This window comes from Melanerpes formicivorus, unplaced genomic scaffold (genome assembly GCF_026170545.1).
Source record: "Melanerpes formicivorus ecotype bairdi unplaced genomic scaffold, bMelFor1.0.p_v2 SCAF_5, whole genome shotgun sequence".
NCBI classification, from domain to species: domain Eukaryota; kingdom Metazoa; phylum Chordata; class Aves; order Piciformes; family Picidae; genus Melanerpes; species Melanerpes formicivorus.
Window position 1 is genome coordinate 4534547 of NW_027142357.1, and position 26118 is coordinate 4560664.

The window sequence follows — 26118 nt, forward strand, 5'->3', positions numbered from 1 at the left end:
AAAATAAGATTCATATTCTTCAAAAAGAAAATGGAAACTGGACAGAACTTAACATGGTTTTGCTTTTTAGGCTTATTAAACTTTCTTCCCTAAAGGTGTTTGTAGGTTTTGGATATAGCTAGAGTGATCTTGCATTTTTTTCTTTCTTAGTAACTTAGTGTAGCAGAGACAGTTCTGAGGCTAAATGTGAAGGTGTATCTCACACCATCTAGCTGAGCTGGTTTCATGAGTTTCTCTGAAACCTTCTTACATTTGTGCAAAGAAAAGCAGCAAATACACTTTTGGTTTTGCCATCAGACCCGTGCTTGCTTGGAGCCTTTTGCTCTACACTGAGCAGATGCTGCGTTTATGAGTCACTCTTTGATGCAATCTGTCTTAGATGTTGAAAGTAAACTTTCCAAAGGCATTTAATAATTGTAATAAAATGCCTATGCCATTATCCAAAGGAATGTAAATATGGTTACTTAATTACTGCCCTTGAATTCCAAAACCTAATTGTATCTCATCTTTGTTTATGTAGTCATAAATCTGTACAGTAGCTATATTCAGGTCAGCTGTAGTCTCTGTACTCTGAGTATGTGGTTTGTGATTGAGTAGGGTGGGTGTGATACTAGAGGTGTGAGGTGATTTTTTTGGGGTTTTTTTGCTCTGGTACAGACCTGTTTCTGAAGTTGCTTTTATTTTATTGCCTCAGCAGCTGACTTCATAATGCTTAGTTTGTGGATGCCATTGGCAAAACCTTTAAATCTTGTATGTTAGTTCTTTAAAAGACTTAGTAATAGTGTTCTTTTGGGTTTTGGGGTATTTTCATTAATAGCCTTAGTATATTGAAGACTCGATGAAGCATGTAACACTCAAACCAGGAGATTTCAAATCTTTTCATCTCTGTTTTTCCCAGGCATTCCGTTGGTGATACCAAAGTTCCATTTTGTCTTCAGTCCTGTGTAAAGCCTCTGAAATATGCTATTGCTGTTAATGATCTCGGGACAGAATATGTGCACAGATACGTTGGTAAAGAGCCCAGTGGATTAAGATTCAACAAATTGTTCCTGAATGAAGATGGTAAGAGATAGAGAACATTTGGTCTTGCAAATACTTCTGTTTAGAAAATCATTAAAAATGCTACACAGTTGTTTGATTTTCCCCCCCCTCCCAGTCATTTTACTATGTCCTCTTAACTCTTATTATTAGACAATATCCCAAAATATTTTGCCATCAGCAGGGTAGACTTATCCTTCCTCACTCACTTTTGCCTAATTTGGAATGCTAGTAAAATATACTTTCATAGATTCATCGAGTGGTTTAGTTTGGAAGGGATCTTAAAGACCATCTAGTTGTATCCCCCCTGCCATGGGCAGGGACACCTTTCACTAAAGCAGGTTCCTCAAAGCCCCATCTCACTTGGCCTTGAACACTTCCAGGGAGGGGGAAAATACACAATCTTCTCTGGGCAACATGTTCCAATGTCTCACCACACTCACTGTAAAGAATTTCTTCCTAATCTCCAGTCTAAATCTGCCCTCCTTAAGCTTCAATCCATTGCCTCTTGTCCTGTCCCTACAAGCCCTTTTAAAAAGTCCCTTCTTAGCTTTCTTGTATGCCCCTTTATTGTTTCTGTTTTATTTGCTTGTTATCCAGCTGTAGGGGAAAAAATGAAATAACTTTGATAATGCAGGTATTTGAAATGTGTATTTCTTCAGTTGAGTTGGTAGCAAGTGTTCCTCAAGCATGCCTGTGTGAAGTGCTGATGATTTAACATCTTTCATTCTTTTGAATTGAAGATACACGTATATCACCTCCCTCCATGGCCTTCTGAGAAGCAGGTGCTGGTGCCAAATACCAGCACTGCCTAGTTTCCAGAAGGAAAAACTGAAAATATTTTGGGTCACAACAAGCCCATACAGTGGTACAGGGTTGGGAGAGAGTGGCTGGAAAGCTGCCCAGTGGAAAAAGACAACAGTTGTCTGAATTTGAGCCACCATGTTTCCAGGTGGCCAAGAAGGACGGTAGCATCTTGGCCTGGATCAGTAGTAGTGTGGCCAGCAAGACCAGAGAGGTCATTGTCCCCCTGTACTGGTGAGGCCACACCTTGAATACTGGGTTCAGTTTTGGGCCCCTCACTACAAGAAGGAGGTGCTGGAGTGTGTCCAGAGAAGAACAAGAAAGCTGGGGAAGGGCCCGGAGAACAGGTCTGGTGAGAAAAGGCTGAGGAAACTGGGGCTGTTCAGCCTGGAGAAAAGGAGACTGAGGGGAGACCTCCTTGCTCTTTACAACTACCTGAAAGAAGGTTGTAGTGAGGTAGGTGTTGGTCTCTTCTTCTTAGTAACTAGTGACAGGATGAGAGGAAATGGCCTCAAGTTGTGCCAGGGGAGGTTTAAATTGGGTGTTAGGAAAAATTTCTTCACTTCAAGGCTTGTCAAACGCTGGAACAGTCTAGCCTGGGAAGTGGTGAAGTCACCATCCCTGTGGGTGTTTAAAATACGTGTGGACATGGTGCTTAGGGGCATGGTTTAGCAGCAGACTTGGTAGTGCTGGATTAATGGTTGAACTTGATGATCTTCAAGATCTTTTCCAGCCTAAAGGATTGTATGATTCCCACAGATTATCCTAAGCTGATTATTTCTGTTTCATATTACATCAATTCTCAGGCATGAAGATGTTATTTTTAAAAACATGATGCCAAAATTCTGCAAAAGATGACTCATGTAGCCTTAGAGGAAATACTGGATGTTATCTCTGCAACACAAATGTTTCTTCTAGCAGATCTTTCTCAGTGAGAGAGCAGACAATGTTTCTGTTGCCATGGTATTGCAATTAATATTTAATTAACAGCATAAGGTTTGGTTGATATTTTGTGTCAAGGGCTGTGTTGAATTCTGACTTAAATATCCATATTATAATATATTAATGATAGAGGAGTTTACTCAGTACAGACTTGAAAATCAGCTTTCCAAACTTACAGCCCTGCTGTCTTGCTTATGCTTTCCTAGTTTGTCCAAATCAGATGTACAGTGTGAAGAAGACTGCTTTTTGTGTCCTAAGGAAGCTTTCACATAAAAAAAGTTTTGATAGGGCTAAAAATGGACTTTTTCAGATTTCATGAGTTTTGTGTTTTTCATGCAATGGCAGAAAATATAGTAATTATTTTTTTGGTTTTATTGCTACTTTAAAGATGGAACTATGAAAGAAGAAGAATGTCTAGGCTATGGTCTTTTATGATGTTACTGCTCAAATTAGGAGTGTTTGTAAGGCTGCTCTGCAGTAAGACAATTGGGGTTATTTAAAGCATGCATTAAATTAAGAGACTAGGTCCAATGACAGAAATATTAAGTGTGTGCTGTCATGAGAAAACTGTTTAGAACTAACTTGAACAGCCTCTTGCCTATACAGTGCTTAAATGAAAGACTAAAACAAAGTAGAAGCTTAGTACAAGGAAAGAAAGGGAAGGGACCCTTGAAGGTCATCTTGTCCAATGTCAGCAGGGACACCTCCAACTAGAGCAGGCTGCCCAGGGCCACAGCAAGTCTGATCTTCAATGTCTCCAAGGATGGGACCTCAACCACATCCCTGGGCAGCCTGTGCCAGTATTTCACCACCCTCATTGGGAAGAATTTCCTCCTAATGTCCAGTCTAAATCTGCCCTGCCCCAGTTTCAAACCATTGCCCTTTGTCCTAGCACTCCAATCCCTCACCAACCTCCCTGTAGGTCTCCTTCAGATACTGAAATGCAGGTCCAATGTCTCCCCAGCCCCTTCTCTTCTCCAGGCTGAACAGCCTCAATTCTTTCAGCCTGCCTTCACAGGAGAGGTGCTCTGCCTACTAACCACAGCCCTTATAATACACCCCAGGATGCCCTTGGCCTTCGTGGCTACAAGGGCACATTACTGGCTCATGGTCATCACTCTGTCCCCAAGGACCCCCAGGTCCTGCTGCTCTCCTGTATGCTGCTCCCCAACAGGTCAGTCCCCAGCCTATACTGGTCCAGTAACATAATTGTTTGTGGAACTTAGTCAAGTAATAAATATTGCATTGCAGTTGGATAAGACATTGCCAGGAAAATGTTTATTCTGCTGAAAGATTTTATTGTAGCCTTGTTTTAGTTGGAAAAGACCTTGAAGATCATCGAGTCCAACCATGACCTAATTCTACCTTAAAGTCTGGTGCTAAACCACGTCCCTCAGCATGACATCTCTGCCTCTTTTAACACCTCCAGGATGGACATTCAACCATCTCCCTGGGGAGCTTGTTCCAGTGTTTGAGAACCCCGTTCAGTGAAGAGGTTTCTCCTAATATCCAGGCTAAACAGCTGTACAAGCTACACGTAGGGCCAGGGACCAACAAAGTCTGTTTCTTGTATAACTGGTCGGAAGAACTGAGAGAAAAGAAGCACTGTCATTAGAGCTGATTAGGGAAAGGGTCTGGTTTGCATAATTGCATGGCAGCTTGCTAGGGCCATCATGCTAATTGTCAAACAGTTTTGAGGTATTAAAAAACGCTCTGGTTTTTACTACTGATATCCAGTGGAGAGAATTTCAGGTAACTTATCTCTCACATAGAGACTTGCAGTATGTTTAAAGGGCTGTTCCAGACATGTATCTCCTTTCCACAATGAAAACAGTCTTGATGAAGAATAGATTTACTATTCCTGGGCTGTTAGGTGGGTTGTTTACCCATGAGAATAAGTGTTAGACTTAATCAGGGCACCCCAGTTACAGTGGAAGGGTTATTATGACTTGTGCTTTTCATTACAGATGAAAACAGGAATTTACTGCAAAGTAGAATGAGAAGATAAAGCAGTAGAAGAGACATGCAGAGGAGCTGCATAAAAGATTAATTTAGATTTGGGATTTTTTTGAGCCTTATTAGATGACTACCTTTATTGTTTGATTGTATACAGAGAGTGTGATGTGTGTGTGCTTTGGTTAGTGATGTGTGTCACATACCTTTGCAGAGTTTGATACCTCTTTCTTAAAGCCTTTTCTTCTCCAGGCTGAACAACCCCAGCTCCCTCATCCTGTCCTATAGTAGAGATGCTTCAGGGCCCCAGTCATCTTTGTGGCCCTCCTCTGGATCCACTTTATCAGGTCCATGTCCTTCCTGTGTTGAGAACTCGAAAGCTGGATGCAGTACTCCAGGTGTGGTCTCACTAGAGCAGAGTGGCAGAATCATCTCTCATAACCTGCTGGCCATTTGCCTTCGGGGCAGCAAGTGCCCATTGCTGGCTCATGCCTAGCTTCTCATCCAGCAGCACCCACAAGTCCTTTTCTGTGGGGCTGCTCTCAATTTCATCATGCCCCAGGATTGCCCTGACCTAGGTGCAGGACCTTGCCCTTTGCCTTATTGAAGCTCATGAGATTATCCTCAGCCTACCTCTCCAGATTGTCCAGGTCCTCCTGGATGCTACCCTGTCCTTCAGCCTTAGCAACTATACCACTTAGCTGTGTATCATTTGCAAACTTGCTGAAGGTGCACTCAATCTCCCTGCTTTTATCATTGATACTGAACAGCACTGTTCCTGGTGCAGACCCTTGAGGGACACCCCTTACCACCCATCTCCATTTGGACATTAAGCCTTTGACCACTACCCTTACTGAACCCCTTTGCTGATAGCACCCATTGTGAGGTACATCAGTAGTTTCTGCTGCTTTAGAGGAGACCTATCTATGCCTTCCCTGAAAAAATTAATGTAGTATCAGAACCTACACACCTCAAAGAGACAAAAACATACCTGGAAATAGAAGTATTATTGACAGCAGTAGTATAGCTGTGGAAGAAATGAGAAGGTATCTTTCAGAGTGTAAGATTTTACTGATGTATCCTGGCCCTTGTAAAAGGCACAGTGTTTCTTAAGTCTCTGGAGAGATTGTTTCAATGGGCTCAGTTGGTAGCGCATCAGACCTTTAATGGGAAGGTCATGAGTTCAAGCCTGCAGCGGGCAGTGGTGTCCTCTCTACTCTAGTCATGAGGTCTGTGGTGACAGGTTGGACTCGATGATCTTTGAGGTCTCTTCCAACCTTAGGAATACTGAAATACTGAAATATTATTGATATGGTGCTGAGGGATGTGGCTTAGCACCAGACTTGGTAGAGTTAGACAATGGTTTCACTCAATGATCTTAAAGGTCTTTTTCAATTGAAATGCTTCCATGATCCTTCACTGTAGAATAGACTGTAGCAGTTGGAAGGGACCTACAATGATCATCAAGACCAGCTGCCTGACAACATCAGGGCTAACCTTAATTTAAAGCATGCTATTGCAGTCCAAATACCTCTTAAATGTAACTGAGAGGCTTGGGGCATCAACCACCTCTCTAGGAAGCCTGTAGCTATTGTGATGAGATAAAAGGCTTATCTGCCAATTACACATATCTATGCTTAGGAAGTGTTTGGCCAGTGTTATCTGCTGCTGTGTAGATAATAGTGAAAACTGCTTTCTGGGGACCTAGATACCCCAACAGTCTATTCTGCTTAGAAGAGGTAGCAGTGGATTAGTGGAAGGTGTTCTGCTCAGCTCTGTGATTAGGCAGCAGTAGGAGAGACCCTCAATGAAGGGCTTTTCTGTGTGGCAAACTTGCCTGCTCTACCTTCCTTAGCTGTTAAGGCTCCTACAGTGATTGTCCCTTGTTGACTTGTCAAGGGGGGGAACAAAACACAACGATTTCAGAAGCACATTCAGGAAAGCCCATGTTCCATTTCCTCAGAAGGTTCTTGCTATTTTTCGTGCAAGGGCGGCACATGGAGGTGTGCCAGCAGATTGAGGGGATTCTGCCACTTTGTTCTGGTGAGACCTTATCTGGAGTACCATGTCCAGTTGTGGAGCCCTCAACACAGGAAGGATGGACCAGGTCCAGAGGAGGGCCGTGAAGATGATTGGTCGTCTGGAACACTTCTCCATGAGGGCAGGCTGAGGGAGCTGGAGTTGTTCAGACTGGAGAAGAGAAGGCTTCAGGGAGACCTAATAGCAGCCTTGCAATACCTGAAGGGGGCCTGCAAGAAGGCTGCAAAGGGACTGTTTCAAAAGGCCTGCAGTGATAGAACAAAGGGCAATGGTTTGAAATTAGAGAAGAGCAGATTTAGACTGGATGTTAGGAACAAATTCTGTACTAGGAAGGTGGTGAAATGCTTCTACTGGTTGCCCAGGGAGGTGGTGGAGGCCCTGACCCTGGAGATATTCAAGGTCAGGCTTGAAGCCAGGTGAGGGTTGGTCTTTTCTTCCTAGAAACAAGTGATTAAATGAGAGGAAATGGCCTGAAATTGTGCCAAGCGAAATTTAGGTTGGAGATCAGGAAAAATTTCTTTCCTGAAAGCGGTGAGGCATTGGACCAGGCTGCCCAGGGAGGTGGTGGAATCTCCATCCCTGGAGGTGTTGAAGAAATGTGGGGATATGGCACTTGAGAGCATGGTTTGATGGTCATGGTGGTGTTAGGTCGATGGTTGGACTCAATCTTAGAGGGTTTTTCCAACTGATCCAAGAAGAGTTACACAAATCTTCACAGAACCATGGAATTGTAAGTTGCAAGTGATGTTACAAGGGCCAGTGGCTTCACACTGTGGCTTGGGAGATACAGGTTGGATGGTAGATTAAATGTGTCCTCTAGTAAGAATGGCATTGCTGGAAAGGTAGGAGATTTGCCATGCTTGGAGTGAGAGGGTAGAGGAGATGACGTCCAGATAGGCTTTTCTGTCCAGGAGTCTGTGATGCTGAGACGAGTCGTAAGACTTGTAACACCTTATGACTAGAGTACCCAGCAATAGGGCAAGGAACTGGTACAAGCTGGAACATCAGAGGTTCTACCTCAACACAGAGAGGCACTTCTTTACAGTGAGGGTGCCAAAGCCCTGGAGCAGGCTGCCCAGAGAGGTTGTGGAGTCTCCTGGAGACTTTCAAAACCCACCTGGATGTGTTCCTGTGTGACCTGCCCAAGGTGATCCTGCTTTTCCTGCAGGGTTGGACTGGATGATCTCTAGAGGTCCCTTTCCAACCTATAACATTCTGTGTTTAGTTTGAGAGATGATTTGATAGTCACAGAGGGTGAAGTGCCACTGACCATGATCACTGTAATTTTCAGGGGAAAATGTGTGTGTGTTGTATGAGTATCAGGCTAATCTCCAAAAGCAATCATCTCAAGTTTCTTTCAGTGTGTGTGAGATGTGTATAAATAATGAATACTTTGTGGGTTTGGGGTTTTTCTAATTAATACTTCTTTTCAGACTTGGTGATAAAGAGGGAAAAAAAGACTTCCCACCAGTCACAATAACCACGTTTTGAGAATTGGTTGAGGTTTTTCAGGCACCAGAAGCCTCAAAAATCAACCTTCTTGTTAAAAGGCACAACAATAATGTTGGTTAAAAATAAAATAACAGCAGGAGGTAGATGTTAAAGAATGAAAACTTGTATTTGGAGAACAGAAAGATAACTGATAAGGGAAGCTTTATTGGAAAAAGGAGAGGGGGGGAAAAAAGGTAATTAATTCACTTGAGCAGCCATGAATGACTGGGAATGCAAAACCACTCTTAATATGGAAATCAGTGCTAAGAAAGAAAAACTCCAGTGTAGCAGGTATAGGCAAGTCAATTATAAAGAGAGTTAAATTCTAGTGAGGATGAGTTGAAGTGTTATTTTGGATGCTATAAGAGGAACCTCTGATCCTTAAAAAGAATCAGGATTTTGTGTTCATGTGCAGCAACAAGGATTTTTGAGAACTGGAATTTGTGTTTAGTTATGTGGGGTTTTTATAAAGGGCCTGTTGAACACTTCTGAAATTCCTGAGGTTTGATACCTTGGAAAAAAAAAAAACAACTGGAATTCCTTTTGGGGTTATTCTTCTTGCAAATGCTACAGTGATCAAATCTTGGAATGCTGGAGAGGATTCACAAGTCTGCTGAAAAGAAATTATGCCAAACAAATAATTTTATTGGGCTGTTAATTAGGCCAAGTGTGGTCTAGGTTGTAAGAAACTTTGCTCAAAATCACAAAAAATTGTCTAAGGTAGGATTACAGTATTCTTGATTTAGGATTATATGCCATAATCATAGCTTTAAGTCATGGTTAAATGTCACCTCAAGAAAGGTGATTCTTTCCCTTTGCTCTGCTTTGGTGAGACCCCACCTCCAATGCTGTGTCCAGTTCTGATGTCCCCACCATGAGAAGGACACAGAGCTGTTGGAGTGAGTCCAGATGAAGGTCACAAAAATAATCCAAGGGCTGGAGCACTTGTGCTATGAGGATAGGCTGAGAAATCTGGGGTTGTTCAGCCTGGGGAAGTCTCTGGTGGGGAATTTATAGCTGCCTTCCAATACCTGAAGGGAGCCTACAGGAAGGCTGAAGAGGGACTTTTCATAAGAGTGTCAAGAGACAGGACAAATTGGGGGAATGGTTTTAAGCTGAGGGGAAAGTAGGTTTAGAGTGGACCTTAGGAAGAAGTTCCTCAGTATGAGGGTGGTGAGACTCTGAAATAGATTGCTCAGAGTGGTTGTGGATGTCCCCTTCCTGGAGGTGTTTTAAGGCCAGGTTGGATGAGGCTTTGATCAACCAAGTCTAGTTGAGAGGTGTCTCTGCCCATGGCAGGGGGATTGATATAGATCTCCAAGATCCTTTCCAACCTGAACCATTCTCTTTCTATGATTTATAATTTTTCACAGACACTTGACTGGTTTTGTTTTGGGCTGTTTTTGTAATCAAAACATTTCTTCCACAGACAGGCCTCATAATCCTATGGTGAATGCTGGAGCAATTGTGATCACATCTTTAATCAAGGTAAAAAAATCTATTTTTAGTTTTGGTATTTTAACAGAATATAGAGAGAGTATCTTGTGCAGATTATGAACCATTTCCATTTTCTGTGTGCAGTATCTGCTGGCAGCTTACTCATTAGCAGGTAGATGAGCTCTGATATTTTGGAAATAGTAACACAAAGACTAGCAGCTGAAAAAAGTGAGGAGTGCAGCTGAAAGCCTTTTTTTTAACCTCAGTGGTTTTAGTTCTGTTTCCTCCTTTAACTGCCCAACACTTGATATTCTCTTGGGAGAATTGCCTCATACTTGTTAAATGCTAAGAGTATGTCCTTGGGAATATGCTTTATAGCACTCAGAATAAGTTTCTGAATGTCTAATGCTCTTAAAGAGCACAAAGTTGCAAGAGTATTTCTTGCTGTGCAGAAGAAATGGAAGATAGTCCAGTTTGTACAGGAGCAGTGCAGCTAAATTCACACTGAATTTGTCCGCTTTTAACATACCATACAAATAAATGATGTGCAACTTCTCTATTCCATCGTTTCTGGTGGGGTGGTAAATGCGCTTCCTTCAATTAATGTGCTTGGAAACAATTACTCATATTCTGCTGAGTAAACCACAGCTGAATAATGACTTGGCATCTTGAGACTTTTGGAAAGCTGTCTTTTATTTTTCCTTAGTCTTGGAAGTTGTAAGTGACATCAATTCCATGTAATGCTGATGATTGCCAGGTGTTTCTGTTTTCTGTCTTTTTCTGGTAGCTGCTGTGCAAAAATAAAATAAAAATATGTGCATTATTTTTTATTTTTTTTTTCCCTTAAGGGTACCTGCTTAGAATCCTGGGGAACATGTCAGTCCCCTGGAGTTTTGAAGTAGAAAACTTAATGCTGTTACTTCCGAGGTCTACAAATCTTGTTTACAGCCTTTTCCTTGGTTATGTTTCAAACTCCCATTAGCTGTAGTGTGTTTCCTACCTCCTATTTCCAATTTGTTTATTTTAAAATTACTTAGATCATGCTTCTCTGTTATTTTATATTTAAAGAAGGTGTAAAAGAACTCCTGCTTAAAGACATTTATCTTTAATAGCTGTAGGTGAAAGAAAATGGCCTTAAGTATGACAGGTAAATTTATTCACATTTATTTTATTTTTTTTTAAAGGTTGAGCATTGAAATTCACTTGGATCACAGTGAATTTTACAATCTGACTTAACACATTTGTCTGATATGTCAAAATGTTAGTTCCTACTACAACTACTAGTCCTAAGGCAAATGCCGAGCATGTGCCTCTTGCAAAAGGCACTTAGTTCTAGATAAATGGTGTACTTCTGAGTAGATAATGTGGGTTTGTTGACTGCATGCAATTGTGATTCTTGTTAGAAGGTTGGGGGATTGTTTTTGCTGGGTGGATTTGGTTTTGGTGGGTTTTTTTCCCCCTCTTTATTTGCTGTAATGTTCTTACAAAGAGTATTGCATTGCACTAATATTTTTGCATGTGGTAACTGCACGCCTAACAGACACCTCTCTTACTTATCACACTCCATTATTTGTTTTCAGTGTGATTCAAATGTAGGTTATTTTTTATACTGCTCCACTAAGATACCATTTATCATTTGGATAACTAACCAAACTAAACACAGTCCAAAGAAAACTACAGAGAGGCTCACGGGTACAGAGTGACATCATAGTTGTGCTTTCTGTGAAATAACTTGGTTAAAATCTTCAGTTTAACAGTATTCCTACTAACTATCCAGTGATTAATTTATATCTGAACTAATCTAGGACTTGTTTTACAAAGGTGGCTTCATTAACCCATGCTTTGCCCTCAGTTCCTCTGCATTCATTCTGTTTATTTACTTGCATATTCTGAAGGCTATGTATGACTCCAAGAAAAATCAAGGGATTGTTAAGCATGGAGTAATTTACAGTATACCCCAGATTTATCTCATGATAGCCTGTTGATAATTACAGAGAGTTTGTTGTTGTATTTCAGTGTTAATGTTAACCTTCTTTGATCGTCCTTATTTTGTCTGTGAGAAATTGATACCAGGAGTCTTTCAAAATTTCCATCCATTGAACTAAGTTCAGCAGCTGTTAGTATGCACTGCAAATTCTGATTACTTGTGGATAAGGAATGATGCTTGGAGTGATCTTTTTACCAGAATATGGAATATGTTAGAATTTAAGGAGGTAAAAAGGATTCTCAGCATTACATACCCAGTTCTGACTGCCTTATGAATTTGCTATACACACCTTAGAACAGAGCATAGGCCTAAACTGTAACGTTATGTTTAGTCTTTGCTACTCAGAATAATAAAGCCTGTGTGCGTGTTGAGTTGCACATTCTGGCTTACTTAGGCATGACTGTATCCTACTTTCACCAGCTTAAATGATTCTCCTACTGTTACATGCCTGGAACTCTCATGTATTTACATTTTGGTGCCTTAAGGCACGGCTCTGTTCCAGCTGTACTTGCATTACACTCCTCACACTGTTCAGCAATTTAAAACATAGCTAAATAAAAATGCTTTAGCAAAAGGACATCCATCCTGTGGGACAGTATTAATGAAAGAAAAGGTCCACAGGAGTGCCACAGAAATGATCAGAGGGATGGAATGCCTGCCCTGTGGGAACAGGCTGAAAGAGCTGGGGCTGTTCAGCCTGGAGAAGAGAAGGCTCTGTGGAGACCTTGCAGCAACCTTCCAGTACCTGAAGAGGGGAAGGGACTTTTTACAAGAGCTTGTAGCGATAGGACAAGGGGGAATGGGTTGAAGTTTAAGGAGGGTAGATTTATACTGGAGCTTAGGAAGAAATTCTTTACAGTGAGGGTGGTGAGACACTGGTTGTGGAGGGAGGTCATGCATGTCCCCTCCCTGGAGGTGTTCAAAGACAGGTTGGATAATGCCTTGAACAAGCTGGTCTAGTGGAAGGTGTCCTTGCCTGTGGCAGGGAGATTGGAACTATGTATGACCTTCAAGGTCGCTTCCAACCCAAACCATTCTATGATTCTTCAAAACCCCTAAGGACCTTTTCCTGTGTTTGTAAATTTGCCTTTAATACTAGTTAAGGAAATGGCACAGTTAGAACAATTTTCAAATAATTGTTGTAGAAAGAAAATTGTAGTGGCAGTCACAGAAGCTTGTGGATAGGTGATATTAGCTTAAATGGTAGTCTTCTGTGCCTCCAAGGAAGTAGAGGTGCTTGAGGTAAGAAGGTTCAGCTCCTGTGCAGCTTTAGTACAGATTCAGTGCTCTGTAAACACAGAGCTTTCTGCCTGTCACATTAACAGGGAAAAGTCTTTATTGCCTGTGGTATGAATAGATTTTCATGCTTTGATCTGTTTTTTCTTAAACCTTAAACTCCATTCTCAAAGCTTGTCAACTCCAGGAGTATCTGTGGTTGTGTCACCAAGTGCCCACTTGCACGTATCTTTACTGACTGGGGAGGATAACATACTAGAGGTGCCAATGAGATGATGAGGAAGAGTTCAGAGTGAAATATGCAGAAGGCAGATGGCTGTGGAAGGAATCACCAGAGGCCAAGGGATTAATCTTAAGTAATTTTTATTGTATGCTTCAAGATTCCATCTGTAGATAAAAGCTTTTCTAGTATAACAGCGGAGGGGTGGGCAAATGCAGCATATTTAACTCCTGTCAGTGCTGACAGCAAAATGCAGGAGCTCACAAAGCAGTGGTAGGATGAAGGGAGATACTCTGTGGTGATGAATCAGTGTGGGAAGCATTCAGACATCTTGTAGGGGGCACAGCAATATTCATAGTCCTTGCAGAAAACTTGGTGTACAAGGAAATCAGCTTGGTGATCTCACTGACCCTGAAAGCCCAATTCTATGACAGGTTTTTGTTTTAGTATGAAACAAAAAGAGGTGTAGCTGATACACTTAAGAGCATTCTAAATAGGCTGATATCAAATAAGTGAGATATAATACGATGTAATAATACAAGTCAGGCAAAGAATGATGGAAGAACCTGTCCATCTGTGCCAAGGATCAGTTTGCTGTTAAGATACAGTTAGTAGGAAACCTGCCCAGTTAAGATCTAACACTTGAGGGGTGGGGAAAATGCATGGTTTATTTGATTTATTTAGCAGTATAGTTAGAATAAGTAATAGAGAGTTAACTAAATTGCTCTATGCTACCCCCTCCACTTACCAGGACATTGTAAATGTACATACATACCACTTTAAGTCATGTGTTGGCATTGTGATTTTGCTCTGCCAGATACTTGATTTTGGTGTCATTTCCTCTCCTCCTGGGTTATTAATTTTCTTGGATGAACTAATTTTTGGATAGAACATGTGTTCACGTTCCTCTGCACGTGGGTTTTGTTGTAACTCAAATGTATAGGATGTTATTTGACATAAAATATGTGGTAATGATATTTGAAATCAGTGGCCACATAGGCAAGTATTTGAAACATGAAGGACACAAAAATAATTCTTATGTGTATTTTAAAGAGTCTCTATTGCTTTTAGAGGGCCAAATACTGCCTGTACCAGCGTACAAGTAACTCAGAGCTGAAAATGGCACACCAAGCACACAAGGCAGCAGTTCTCACAGCAAAGGCTCAGATGAACAAATAAAATCCAAATATCTCCAAGTCCAGAAAACTAAAATAAAGACATTAATAGTTAATGTAAAATGCAGAAATATAAAAAAAGAAAAGCTATTTCTTAATACTCTGATGTAGTGTTACAAATACATTTTTTTTTTTCCCCTGGATGTTTTCATTAGGGTGAATTGTTAGGTTATAAATTCATCTTTAAGATACCCAGAAATGAATTTTTTTAAAATAGTCATCTATTATAATATAATAAAGTTGTTTTCATTAGCTTGGCTTAGATTCAGAACTGGCACATTGTTCTAACATGAGACACATGGTAAGAGCTTTTGTATAACCACTGAATGTTGATCCAAGGAGATGTTTTCCAATAAACTTTGCTTAATTTTGTTGTTGCAAGTTCTGGCAAGTATCCATGGGTCTCTTCTTTGCTGTGTACACGTACAGATGCAACCCTTGCAACTATAGAAATGCAACTAATGGAAGGACTTTTTCTTTCTTTCTTTTTTCTTTTTTCTCTCCTTTAAAAGAAAGGGAAGTTCACCAAAATCTGACAAAGTCCAAAAATTCAAATTTCTGATGGACAGCCACAGTGTCCATTGTGGGTTTACGCAGTCACAAAATAGTTCTGAGCTGTGTCCTGCAAGTTTGAATTTTCTGCCTAGCAAACTCCTTTGACCTTAACTTTTTCAGTTTCATTTTGTATTTCTGTAGAAGTGTTCTTTCATCTATATATATATATACACACAAGCATGTCTGCAGTGTGCATATGGACATGTGCTCCAGTAAATGTTCTGACTGTTTGTGGAGTTCAAACTGTGATGTTCTAGGCAAATGAATCTCATCTGAGCGAAAAAGTGCTTTTGAAGAACCCACTCTCATACTGCCCCAGCCTCATAGGCTTGTACAGTGTAGCTCAAAATAAGAAGCCCTTGTGCAAGAACAGAAGTTTTTCGTGTCCCTTGTTTAAATGATTTAAGGGAAAGTTTCTTGTTGGATTCTGAATGTTAGGATTTGATATCTGCATATCAATTTGATACCGTGTGTTGCTTCTGTGTCTCTTCAGCTGTTTAGGAGGAGCAGTCTACCTCTGTCAGCTGCTAAAGAGGAAAACTACTACGTGGGGGTTTTTAGCCATGTGTATGGAAGTAAAGTTTTCTGCTTTAGCTCCATGTTATGTTAAATCCCTGCTGAAGTGTTGGTTGTATGATTACGTAGGCAAATATTTTAGGTTGTTTATGTAACAGTAGACTTTTGGGGGGTCAGGTATTTAAGTAACTGGGATTATTTTATTTTTTTTTAGGCATTTAAGTAAGAGTGGAATTTAAGTAACAATGCTGTTGTGTTTGATATAAAAGTACCTGTGCAAGTGTGTGGAACATCAAGGACATCATCTGAGTTAGTGTATACAAGACTTTCTTCCCAAAATATGAGATTAGATGTGAACTTGAAACCTTTTTTACAACAAGTCGATGCGGGGGGGAAAAAATGGGCATTGAGTCTCTCGCCCACTGACTTTACGTTCTGCTAGTTAAAGCAGGTTTTTGTTGAAGGGCTAGGGAAGTTTTTTTTCAACTGGGCAAACCAAAAAAAGAAGTGGGGTATTATGTATTTATATTTTTGCCAACAGCATGATCCCTTCCTCCGTCTTCCTTTTTTTTTTTTTGGTTGTTGTTTTGTTTTTAACAAAAAGAACTTGTTTCAATTTATTATACATGTCTAACCATACAACTATCAATGCAGCATCCCATAACTAATGCTGACCCACTTTTCCCAGGGGGAAAAAAGAAAAACAATTAAGATGTTCATTGTGCATTTGAAAGGTTGAAAAAAAAAAAAAGGTTTTTGTGGTTTAAATGTTGTTACATATTTTCCAGCATTAGGATCTATGGAATATTTTGACAACTGCAACAGTTCAATGAAGTTGGTAATTTCTTCTTTTAATTATTTTTTTTTTCATTGAACAGATTTGGAGTTAAATTTTTAAGGCTTGTGTTCTGGTATATTATACAGGAACATTTTGGTGAAATGTATCATGACCCTTTTGGGGTTTGGTTTTGGTTTTGTTTTTTTTTGTCTTAGTGCAAACTAGCTAGAGGTGATTGCCTTTAAGAGTGAGGATCATTAGTCTTTAAGCGTAAGATAACCACTGGCACATAGCTTTGACCAAACAGTGTGGTGTTCCTTCCAGCTAGCGATCGTACGTGTATGACTGCACATCCTGTTGCAGATGAGCCGATGCATGGGCTTCAAAGATTATCTGCAACACCCTAATCCAAGTACAGAGTGGGAAATGAGCCTGGCTTTACGCATTTCATTAAGTAAAACACTGGTTGATAGAAAGCTTCAGGTTTTTTTCCACTTCTTTCCCCCACCCCCCCTACTAAATGCAGTGCAAGTAAGCATCTGGAATTGCTTGAGAGATGTCAAACAGAGTTTTGTAACTTAAGAAGAGTTCTCTTTAAAATAATCTCTAAAACTATCTTCTGCAGATATTGTTTCCACTTGTGTATGTGATGCCATCGTTTTTTTAAACAGCCTCAAAAAATTCTGCCTGGCTACTTCCAAAAATTAACAATTTTCCCCCAATTGACCATACCTTTTTTTTTTTTTCTATTTTAAATCTCCCACTCGTCTTTCAGGGTCTTGCTATAGGAATTTGTGGAAGGTCACCTATGGGAGACCTGTAAAGAATAATTACATCCTTAACTGGCAGCTATTAAATTTTGAGAATGTTCTTAAACAGAGAAGGGTGGGGAAAAAAAAGCCCCAGAATAACACCCTTTGTCCTCCCCAACACCACCAACCAAACCAACCCTCAGCTTTCACTAGCATCCTGATTAACTTGGCTTATTATTATTATTTTCCTTACCTTGTTAGCACAGTGATGTACTCTGGGATCTGAAAAATCTTATTTTTCAGTTTAATTTTTAATAGGTAAGCCACGAATCAGAGCTGAAGGAAATCAGATTTTTTTGATTGAATTCAGTTCTTTTCTTTTTCATAGTTAGGGGTAACACTTTAAGTCTTTTAAATCTAAATTCTTAGGATGGGTGCTAGCCATGGAAATATTTTTAATTTCAGTAGCCTGAACTTCCCTGTGCTCAGCTCTGTTGGTAATACAAGAATACCTTTGGGGTTACTAATCCATAAAAAAGTTAGCGCTTTTGTTATCATTATCCTAATTGTAGTTCCTGTTGTGGGGGTTTTGGTTTAGCTGCTAGATTTACTTATGCTAAACACCTAAAGCTGAATAGAGAGCAATGTAAAATAAAACATACCTTTTCCAGTTTAAATCCATTGCCAACATAAAGGTGTTTGATAAGGCTCCTAGAGGATTATTTAATTTAAATGATAATTAAAGATTTACTTATCTAACACCTTAATATTCTCATTAATATATGAAATGATTGTAGTACCTTAATTAGCCTCATACCTTAGTTATATGCATTAAAAATCCTAATCCTGTTAAGTGAACTAACTTTATTCTTATGTTAACAGTTTGTGTAAAATATTTTTTCTTTTCTTGCAGCAAGGAGCAAATAACGCAGAAAAATTTGACTACGTAAGTTCATGTTTTTCCTTTTGAGCTAAATTTGGGGCGGGGGGAGGTCTGAACAGCAAGGGAATTGCAAGGGAAGCTTAGTGATTTCAAAGAACCATTGGTTGGGCTGGAAGACACCTCCAAAAGTCATCTGTCATCTAGTCAACCTCCCTGCAGTCAGCAGGGACACCTTCCACTGGATCAGGTTGCTCAGAGCTTTGTTGAGTCTCACCTTGAATATCTTCAGGGATGGGGCCTCCACTACCTCCCTGGGCAACCTCTTCCAGTATTCTACCACTCTCATCGTAAAGAATTTGTTCTTAACATCTAGTCTAAATCATCTCTAATTTCAAACCTCTGCCCCTTGTCCTGTCCCTACAGGCCTTTGTGAACAGTCCCTCTGCAGCCTTCTTGTAGGCCCCCTTCAGGTACTGGAAGGCTACTATTAGGTCTACCTGGAGCTGTTTCTTCTCCAGGTTGGACAACCCCAGCTCCCTCAGCCCATCCTCGAAGCAGAGGTGTTCCAGCCCCCTGTCATTTTTGTGGCCCTCCTCTGGGCCCACTCCATCAGGTCCATGTCCTTCTTGTGTTGAGGGCCTCAGAGCTGGACACATTACTCCAGGTGAGGTCTCACCAGAGCAGAATCACCTCTCAATCTACTGGCCACACTTCTTTTGATGCAGTCCAGGCTGTGATTTGCCTTTTGGGCTGCAAGTGCACCTTGTTGGCTCATGTTCAGCTTCTCATTCACCAGAGCTCCCAAGTCCTTTTCCTCAGGGCTGCTTTCTACCTCATTTCTCAGCCTGTATTGATAATGAGGATTGTTCTGACCCAGGTGCATGACCCTGCCCTTGATCTTGTTGAACCTCATGAGGTTCACCTGGGCCCTCCTCTCCAGCTTGTCCAGGACCTTCTGGATGACATCCCATCTCTCTGGCATATTGACAGATATTTCACACGTTTTGTCTTTTTATCTTTGTTATTTAAACATTTAGTGATTTTTGGGTTTCATTTGTAAAATTGTATTAGAAGATTTAGGGTGAAGCTGGATTGACAACTTCATCAGTGTCATCTTTTTCCTGTCTGAAAATGTTAGCATGCTTTTCTCCCCTCCTCTCTCTCTTAACAGGTGATGCAGTTCATGAATAAGATGGCTGGTAATGAGTATGTTGGATTTAGTAATGCTACGTAAGTATCGTTGATACTCAGGAGTTAGGTGGAAAATGTCTCAACCGGTAGCTGGCATATTGGCAAGGTTTAGCTGTTTACCTTGAAAACACCATCTCATCCCTCAGGTTAGAGGGTGTCTTTAACTTAACATCTATAAGAACTCCAGTTGTGCACGTCTCTGACATCAGCATGGCTAAATCTCATATAAAAGGGTTGCTTACCTCTTTGAAATGTCATTATTTGGTGTTGGTGCTGAGGCAGTGAGAGCTGTAATTGCAGCTCAGCTTCCTGGCATTCAGATTAAAAATTAAACTCTGCATGTTGATGGCTGCGTATCAAATGTTTGGAAAGCACACCTTATACCATTGGGACTCCCTGGGCCTCTTTACTTTGCATGTTTAAATTATTTCCTAGAACCACTCCACTCTAACTCAATGTATAGGGTTCTAAAAATTCTCGAGAGCCTTTTGAAAGCAGCACTGGGAAAATCATCAAGATTCCATAGACCAGAGTTGCTTCCAGGTTGTTGGCATGCACGTGCAGAGAAAGTGAGATAACTAGTGTTCTTCCTGAGCCTTTTTAACAGAATCCCAGAATGGTAGGGGTTGGAAGGGACCTCGAAAGATCACCAGGTCCAACCCCCTGCCAAAGCAGGATCACCTAGAGTAGGTCACACAGGAACCGATACAGGCAGGTTTGGAGTGTCTCCAGAGGAGGAGACTCAGAGGGAGATTCCACAACCTCTCTGGGCAGCCTGTTCTAGGACTCTCTCACCCTCACAAAGCTTTTCCTTATTTTCACATGGAGCTTCCTATGCTCCAGCTTGCACCCACTGCCCCTTGTCCTATTACTGCGCATCACAACCCCAGCTCCTTCAGCCTGTCCTTGTAGGAGAGGTGCTCCAGCCCCCGATCATTTTCATCAGGAGCATGTTTGTGTTCAAAGTTATATTTTCCATGTGATTTAATTGAATTACAGGCTGAAGATCTCTAAAGTTGACCATCTTTGGGAAGGTTTGATGTGTTGTCTTGTCCTCTTTTTTTAATTTACATTTGTGTTTTTTTTAACCTTAAGGTTCCAGTCCGAAAGAGAGAGTGGAGATAGAAACTTTGCAATCGGCTATTACTTGAAAGAAAAAAAGGTTGATCCCTTTTGTTTCTTGTGCTTTATGTGGTGGGATTTTATTTTTTTTTCATAGTCTGTGAAGACTTTTTTTATTCATTTACTATACAGAAGGCCACAAATCACTGCAGTAGTGTATCTTTCCATACTGTTACTTAAAAATGCTGTAATTTAAGATGTGTAATTGCTCTAATTGAATACCTGAGATATTTTTTCTGCATCATAGCCATGATCATTTATTTTCTTGGTCTTAAAAGGGATTACCTGTGCTGTGCAGCTGACTTTAGAAAACTTCTAGCTGCAGTTTGCTGATTTGAAGCTATTGATAGCTGGGCTGAAAAATACTTTCAACAGCTAGCTTATTGACTCTTCTGTCACTGTGTTATCTTTAAGTCTGATCTGATTGAATATTTCCACTTCTGACACTTACGTAAAGATTTAATTTAAATCTGCCTAATGCTTAACATGCTGACCAGAATATATCTTTGTCTGTAAAAGTGATAGTGAAAAATCCATGATAATTGAACCTAAATACTCTCTCTATTTTTCTTCCCCAGTGCTTTCCTGAAGGCACGGATATGGTTGCTATACTAGACTTCTATTTTCAGGTAACTGATTTTAAAGTTGAGACTCATTAACTGCTGCAAGCAGTAGAAACTGATTTATTGACATAGATATAAAGATTTTAATAGCCTATAGTTAAACTTGCCAGCTTCTGTTAAATTCTGGGACTACAATGATGTACATTTCATGCATGGAGATTGGCTTTTGTTTAGGTGATGTACTTTAGGTGTCTTTACAAGGAATAATTTTTAAACCACTAGTAGATAGAAGCTTAAAATGTCTTCTGTTACTTGAGTTTGACAAAATATTTCTTCTTTGGGTTGCTGCTACTTATTGTACTGTGAAGTACTTTAAAACTTGTGTGTAGCTAAAAGGAGAATATGCATGCTCTTGTAAGCTTGAAGGCAGTGGCATAAATGAAATAATATCAAAATCTCCTTTTAATTCAGTGCTTATGGGTAAAACAGAATCTGGTCACATGCATTCCTCCTCCCCCTCTCTTTTATTTTATTTTATTTTTTAACTGTCAGTGAGTTATTTGGAACTGTCACAAAGTGAGAACTTGGCAAGTGTGAGGTTATTTCCTCAGTAAGGGTTTCCTAATGTTAAAATGTTCACAGTTGGGTCAGCTCTGCTGCATAGACTTCTCAAGAGGCAGTTCAAGTTGTGTTACTGGTTCAGTCTGTCTGGGATAGTTGAAATTAAAATCTAGAATGTAGTTCTCAGAATGAAACTGGTTTTGATTGATGAGACTTGCTCTTGCTTATGCAAATGATAATATTCTTGTTAATGCAAGTTCTGAGTTCTTTGTATTGGAATGCCCCTGCTCAAATGACTCTCTGTGAAGTAAGGCATATGTGATTAGCCTCAGCTGATGTCTTGTTGAGTTGGAAATTTAGGAATAAGCTAATAGTCTGCTCTGCAGTTCTGTTATTGCAGGACAACCAAGTCTAGTTGATAGGCATCCCAGCCCATGGCAGGGGGGTTGAAGTAGATGATCTCTGAGGTCCCTTACAACCTGAGCTATTCTATAATTCTATCACAGAATGTTAGGGCTTGGCAGGGACCTTGAAAGATCAGCCAGTCCAACCCCCCTGCTAGAGCAGGACCACCTGTGATAGGATTATATGAACAAAACTGCTAATTTATTTGACTTTTCAATGTTTCTTATCCCACTGCCTCCACTCCTGAAATGCTGAGTGCAAAGCTGGTCATAAAGTTAAGAAATGCCCCAAATGACTTTTCTGTTGTGATTTGATTTGGCCTCGTATTCCTGCGTTATGATCTCTGATTTCCTGACTGCGCGTTGTTTTCATTCACTTGTTTATTTCCCCTTGCAAGATCCCCTTTTCACTCCATACTCCCAAAAAAGCGCAGAAATTCTGTTTTCTTCTCACTCTCCAAGGCTTACTTCCCAACACTACCCAGATGCCACTTCAATGACTTAGTTATTTCTTTGGGTTTTCTCTAGTGCTCCTTGCTCCCTTGTGTCATTGGGAACTTTCTGAACAGGAATAAGCTTCTTTTCCTGTAATCTCTGTAAAGTGAGGATGGATTATTCTCATTTTTAGAGAACCAAGGTACAAAATGAGAAGCTAGAAAGACTTTTTCTTTCCAAGCAGGTGATATTATGTATTACTTCCTATGTTTAAAACACAGTTGCCATTTTAGATGCGTCTCTGACAATCTCTTGATTTGCAACTCCAGTTGATTGGACTAGGATGTATTGAGTTTGGCACCCGGAAAATAAGAATTCCAGGTAGTAACCACTCATGCAAACTTGGCTTAGGTAACTTCATGAAGTATCATGTAATGACTGTTTGGCAAAAGCAAGAGTGCAAGCGCTAGTTTGTTTACTTTTCAGAGCAGCATTTCAGCTTCAGGTTGAAACCAATTTATCTTTTGGTTTCTGCAGAAATGAGGCAGCATCAGGTGATGGCATCTTATCACATTTCCTGATGTGTCACCAAAGTATGTATAGTCTGTACTGAAGCAGGGATCCTGGGAGAAGCTGTGGTGTGGTTGGATCATTAATATCTGGTATATACGAGAGAAAGGTGAAATGAGGCTGCAGCAGCAGGAGATGCTGGCGTTAAGACTTGCATGTGCTAGAGTTTGCAGCTTTCAGATGTCCTTTTAATAATGTGTGGGGTCTTCTAAGGCTTTAAACAACCCACCACACAAAACAAACTCAAAGTGGGGAAAAGAACCCAAACAGTCATTTTGTGGCTTTTGCCATTTTTATGCAGATGCAAAATACTGAGATTGTTATCCAGACCTCTACCTCTCAAAGGAACATAAGGGGAGGGGGTGGTGGGGGAATCAAACAGAGACACTAACCTTTAAAAACTGTCCCAAACTATTAAGAGGGCTTACAAACAGTGTCACTGGGATCTTTATAGTAGGAAAATTCAGACCATATTAATTGATGCTCCTGGCATCATCTGTAACAAATGTTATGCTGCAGGTTATTTTATGAGATGTTATTTCTGTAGAGGCATAATGTTGAGCCTGCTGTAGATGGTCTTTATTATACTAGAGGTACCAGTTCTTATAATCTCTCATTCTTTCTCATAAGCTTTGCTCAATAGAAGTAACATGTGAATCTGCAAGTGTGATGGCAGCAACCCTGGCCAATGGTGGCTTTTGCCCAATCACTGGTGAAAGAGTGCTGAGTCCCGAAGCAGTCCGGAATACCTTGAGTTTAATGCATTCCTGTGGCATGTATGACTTCTCAGGGCAGTTTGCCTTCCATGTAAGTACTCTTCAGGTATTAATTCTAGCTAACCAGGAAGATTAATCTTTTCCTTGTTGCAGGGCTGGCTGGCTTGCTTGTGGAGGAGGGATTGTTTAGAAATTGAACACACCACATGGTGAAACCTCAACAAGGATTCATGGCTCCACTAGTACACCATACCGTCTAGCTCTTACTATGCTCTGCCACTTCACGTTTGGGAATCCATATCATGTCAGAATGTAAATGCTGTCCTTTAGGAAAGGCTGTTCCTGAGAGAAACAGGTCATGGTGCAGATGTGACAGGAAATAACATAACTGAGTAAGACCTGCTGTAGGGGAGTGAGGAACAGCAGAAAGCCTTTGTGGATAGATACCTTTTCTTCACTAACTCAGGCTCACGAGGTGTCCTTGTGTGTTGTAAAAGTGGCTGTTGTACACAGCATATGTACCATGCTTCTATTTCCCAGCAGAATGTTTCTTGCATGAAAGCATTGCAAGATGTACTGCATCTTAGTTGTGTTTTCAGCATTATGGTTTTAGCATTTTGAGTTTTCCCTTATTGCACAGAAATAAAATTCATTGTGGTGCTTTGTGTGACCTGAAAGTTACTGCTTACAGAGCTATGAGGATAGAGCTTGGGGACTGACCTGTGGAAGAGCAGCACAGGGGAAAGGGTCCTGGGGGTCATGGTAGACAGAAAGATGACCATGAGCCAGCAATGTGCCTTTGTGGGCAAGAAGCCCAGCAGCCTCTTGGGGTGGATTAAAAGGGGTGTGGTTGAGAGAGGTTCTCCTCCCCTTCTACTCTGCCCTGCTGAGGCCACATCTGGAATATTGTGTCCAGTTCTGGGCCCCTCAGTTTAAGAGGAAACAGTTCAGGCAACTGCTTGGAGGGGTCCAGCACAGAACCACAAAGATGCTGAAGGTAGTGGAACATCTTCCTTCTGTGGAAAGGCTGAGGGAGCTGGGGCTCTTTAGCTTGGAGAGGAGGAGTCTGAGGGGTGACCTCATTCATGTTTATAAAGATGTGAAGGATGAGTGTCAGGAGGACAGAGCCAGGCTTTGCTCAGTGATGTCCAGTGATAGGACACGGAGCAATGGGTGCAAGCTGGAGCAGAGGAGGTTCCACATGAACATAAGGAAAAAGCATCACTCTTGAGTTCTTGACCCCTCAGTTCAAGAGGGACCTCAGGGAAACAGCAGTGTCTTTATCTAGGTTGTAGTCAAGGAAGTTACTGTGTGCTGTCATGGAGACTTTTATATATAATAGCTTTGTACTACTACCTTGTTTAGAAGCATTAGAGATCCACTTGTGTACTACTGCTTACAGATTCATAGATTCACAGATTGCTCTGGGTTGGAAGGGACCCTCAAAGGTCATCCTGTCCAACCACCCTGCAGTCAGCAGGGACACCTCCAACTAGAGAAGGTTGCCCAGAGGTAACATCAAGTCTTGAATGTCTCCAGGGATGGGGCCTCAACTGCATTCCCAGGCAACCTGATTGAGTACTTCACCACTGTCATTGTAAAGAACTTCATCCTGATGACCAGTCTACACCTGTCCTGCTCCAGTGTCAAACCATTGCCCCTCCTCTTCTCGCTGCAAGCCCTTCTAAATGTTCCCTCTCCAGCTTTCTTGTAGGTCCCCTTCAGTTATTGAAATGTAACTCTAAGGTCTCCCCAGAGCCCTCTCCAGGCTGAACCTCACAGGAGAGGTGTTTCAGCCCTATGATGATCTCTGTGTCATTCCTCTGGACCTGCTCCAGCAGGTTCATCTCTCTTGTGTTGGGGTCCCCAGAACTGGACACTTAGTCATAATTGCTTGAAATTCTTTTTCACTGTATGGCTGACTGTGTAGTACTGAAAGCAAATAACTCTACAGTCATGTACTCAAGATTGCCACCAACTGTGCTTCACGTTATTGTCTGTCTAAAAAGAAGTGAAGAATAATGTTTTACCAGGTTAGAGTGCTTTTCAGATCTACATTTTCTATAATGATCTTCAGTGAAATGCTGATGGATTGTATTACAACAGTGAAGAGTAATTCTCTGCAGAGTAATTCTTTGGTTATTCCATAGGTTGGTCTTCCTGCAAAATCTGGAGTTGCCGGTGGGATTCTTCTGGTTGTTCCTAATGTCATGGGCTTGATGTGCTGGTCACCTCCTTTGGACAAGATGGGCAACAGTGTTAAAGGAATACACTTTTGTCATGTAAGCAGCATTGCCTTTAGTGAGGCTTCTTTTGGTTTTAGTTTTGGGTTTGTTTTTTCCTTTTGCAGCTATTGTTTACTGAGCTTTGGTTAGTACAGCTGAGGTCTAAATGAGTTCAATAGTGAGTTATTACTCTTGCCATACTTTCATCTGATCCGAGGGTGAAAGCCCAAGCTGGGACACTGTATTTCAATAATAAAGGAGGCTTTAACTCAGCACTAAAAAAGCATGATGCCAGAAACACTGGAGGGATTTATTGTGGAAAAGCTTTGGAAAGGAGCACTTTGGTAAGAAATAAAAGAGCTGGCCTCTTGTACACAGCCGTAGAAGCTGTAGAGTCCTATTTATAGACCTCTTTTCCTCTCTGGTTGTAAAGTGAACAATATTCAAAACATTGGAAATGCAGCTCTTCAAAAGAAGAGGATTCTAATGAAATCTTGCTGTTCTGATGTATTTTTAACTCAATT

The 26118-nt window shown here is 40.9% G+C and overlaps 1 protein-coding gene across 5 annotated transcripts in view; it reads left to right on the plus strand.

The window, feature by feature from the left end:
- GLS (glutaminase) overlaps window positions 1–26118 on the plus strand; it is a 73949-nt gene that overhangs the window by 17103 nt on the left and 30728 nt on the right. For 4 of the 5 annotated variants that reach the window (XM_068137921.1, XM_068137922.1, XM_068137923.1 and 1 more), the window contains exons 6-13: window positions 899–1062; window positions 9698–9756; window positions 17838–17870; window positions 18979–19037; window positions 20094–20160; window positions 20699–20749; window positions 23284–23460; window positions 25520–25651. In XM_068137921.1, coding sequence (XP_067994022.1) covers window positions 899–1062; window positions 9698–9756; window positions 17838–17870; window positions 18979–19037; window positions 20094–20160; window positions 20699–20749; window positions 23284–23460; window positions 25520–25651 — 742 coding nt within the window. Of the gene's footprint in view, window positions 1–898; window positions 1063–9697; window positions 9757–16182; window positions 16233–17837; window positions 17871–18978; window positions 19038–20093; window positions 20161–20698; window positions 20750–23283; window positions 23461–25519; window positions 25652–26118 lie in introns of those variants that run through there. The other variant, XM_068137925.1, reaches the window with a different exon arrangement.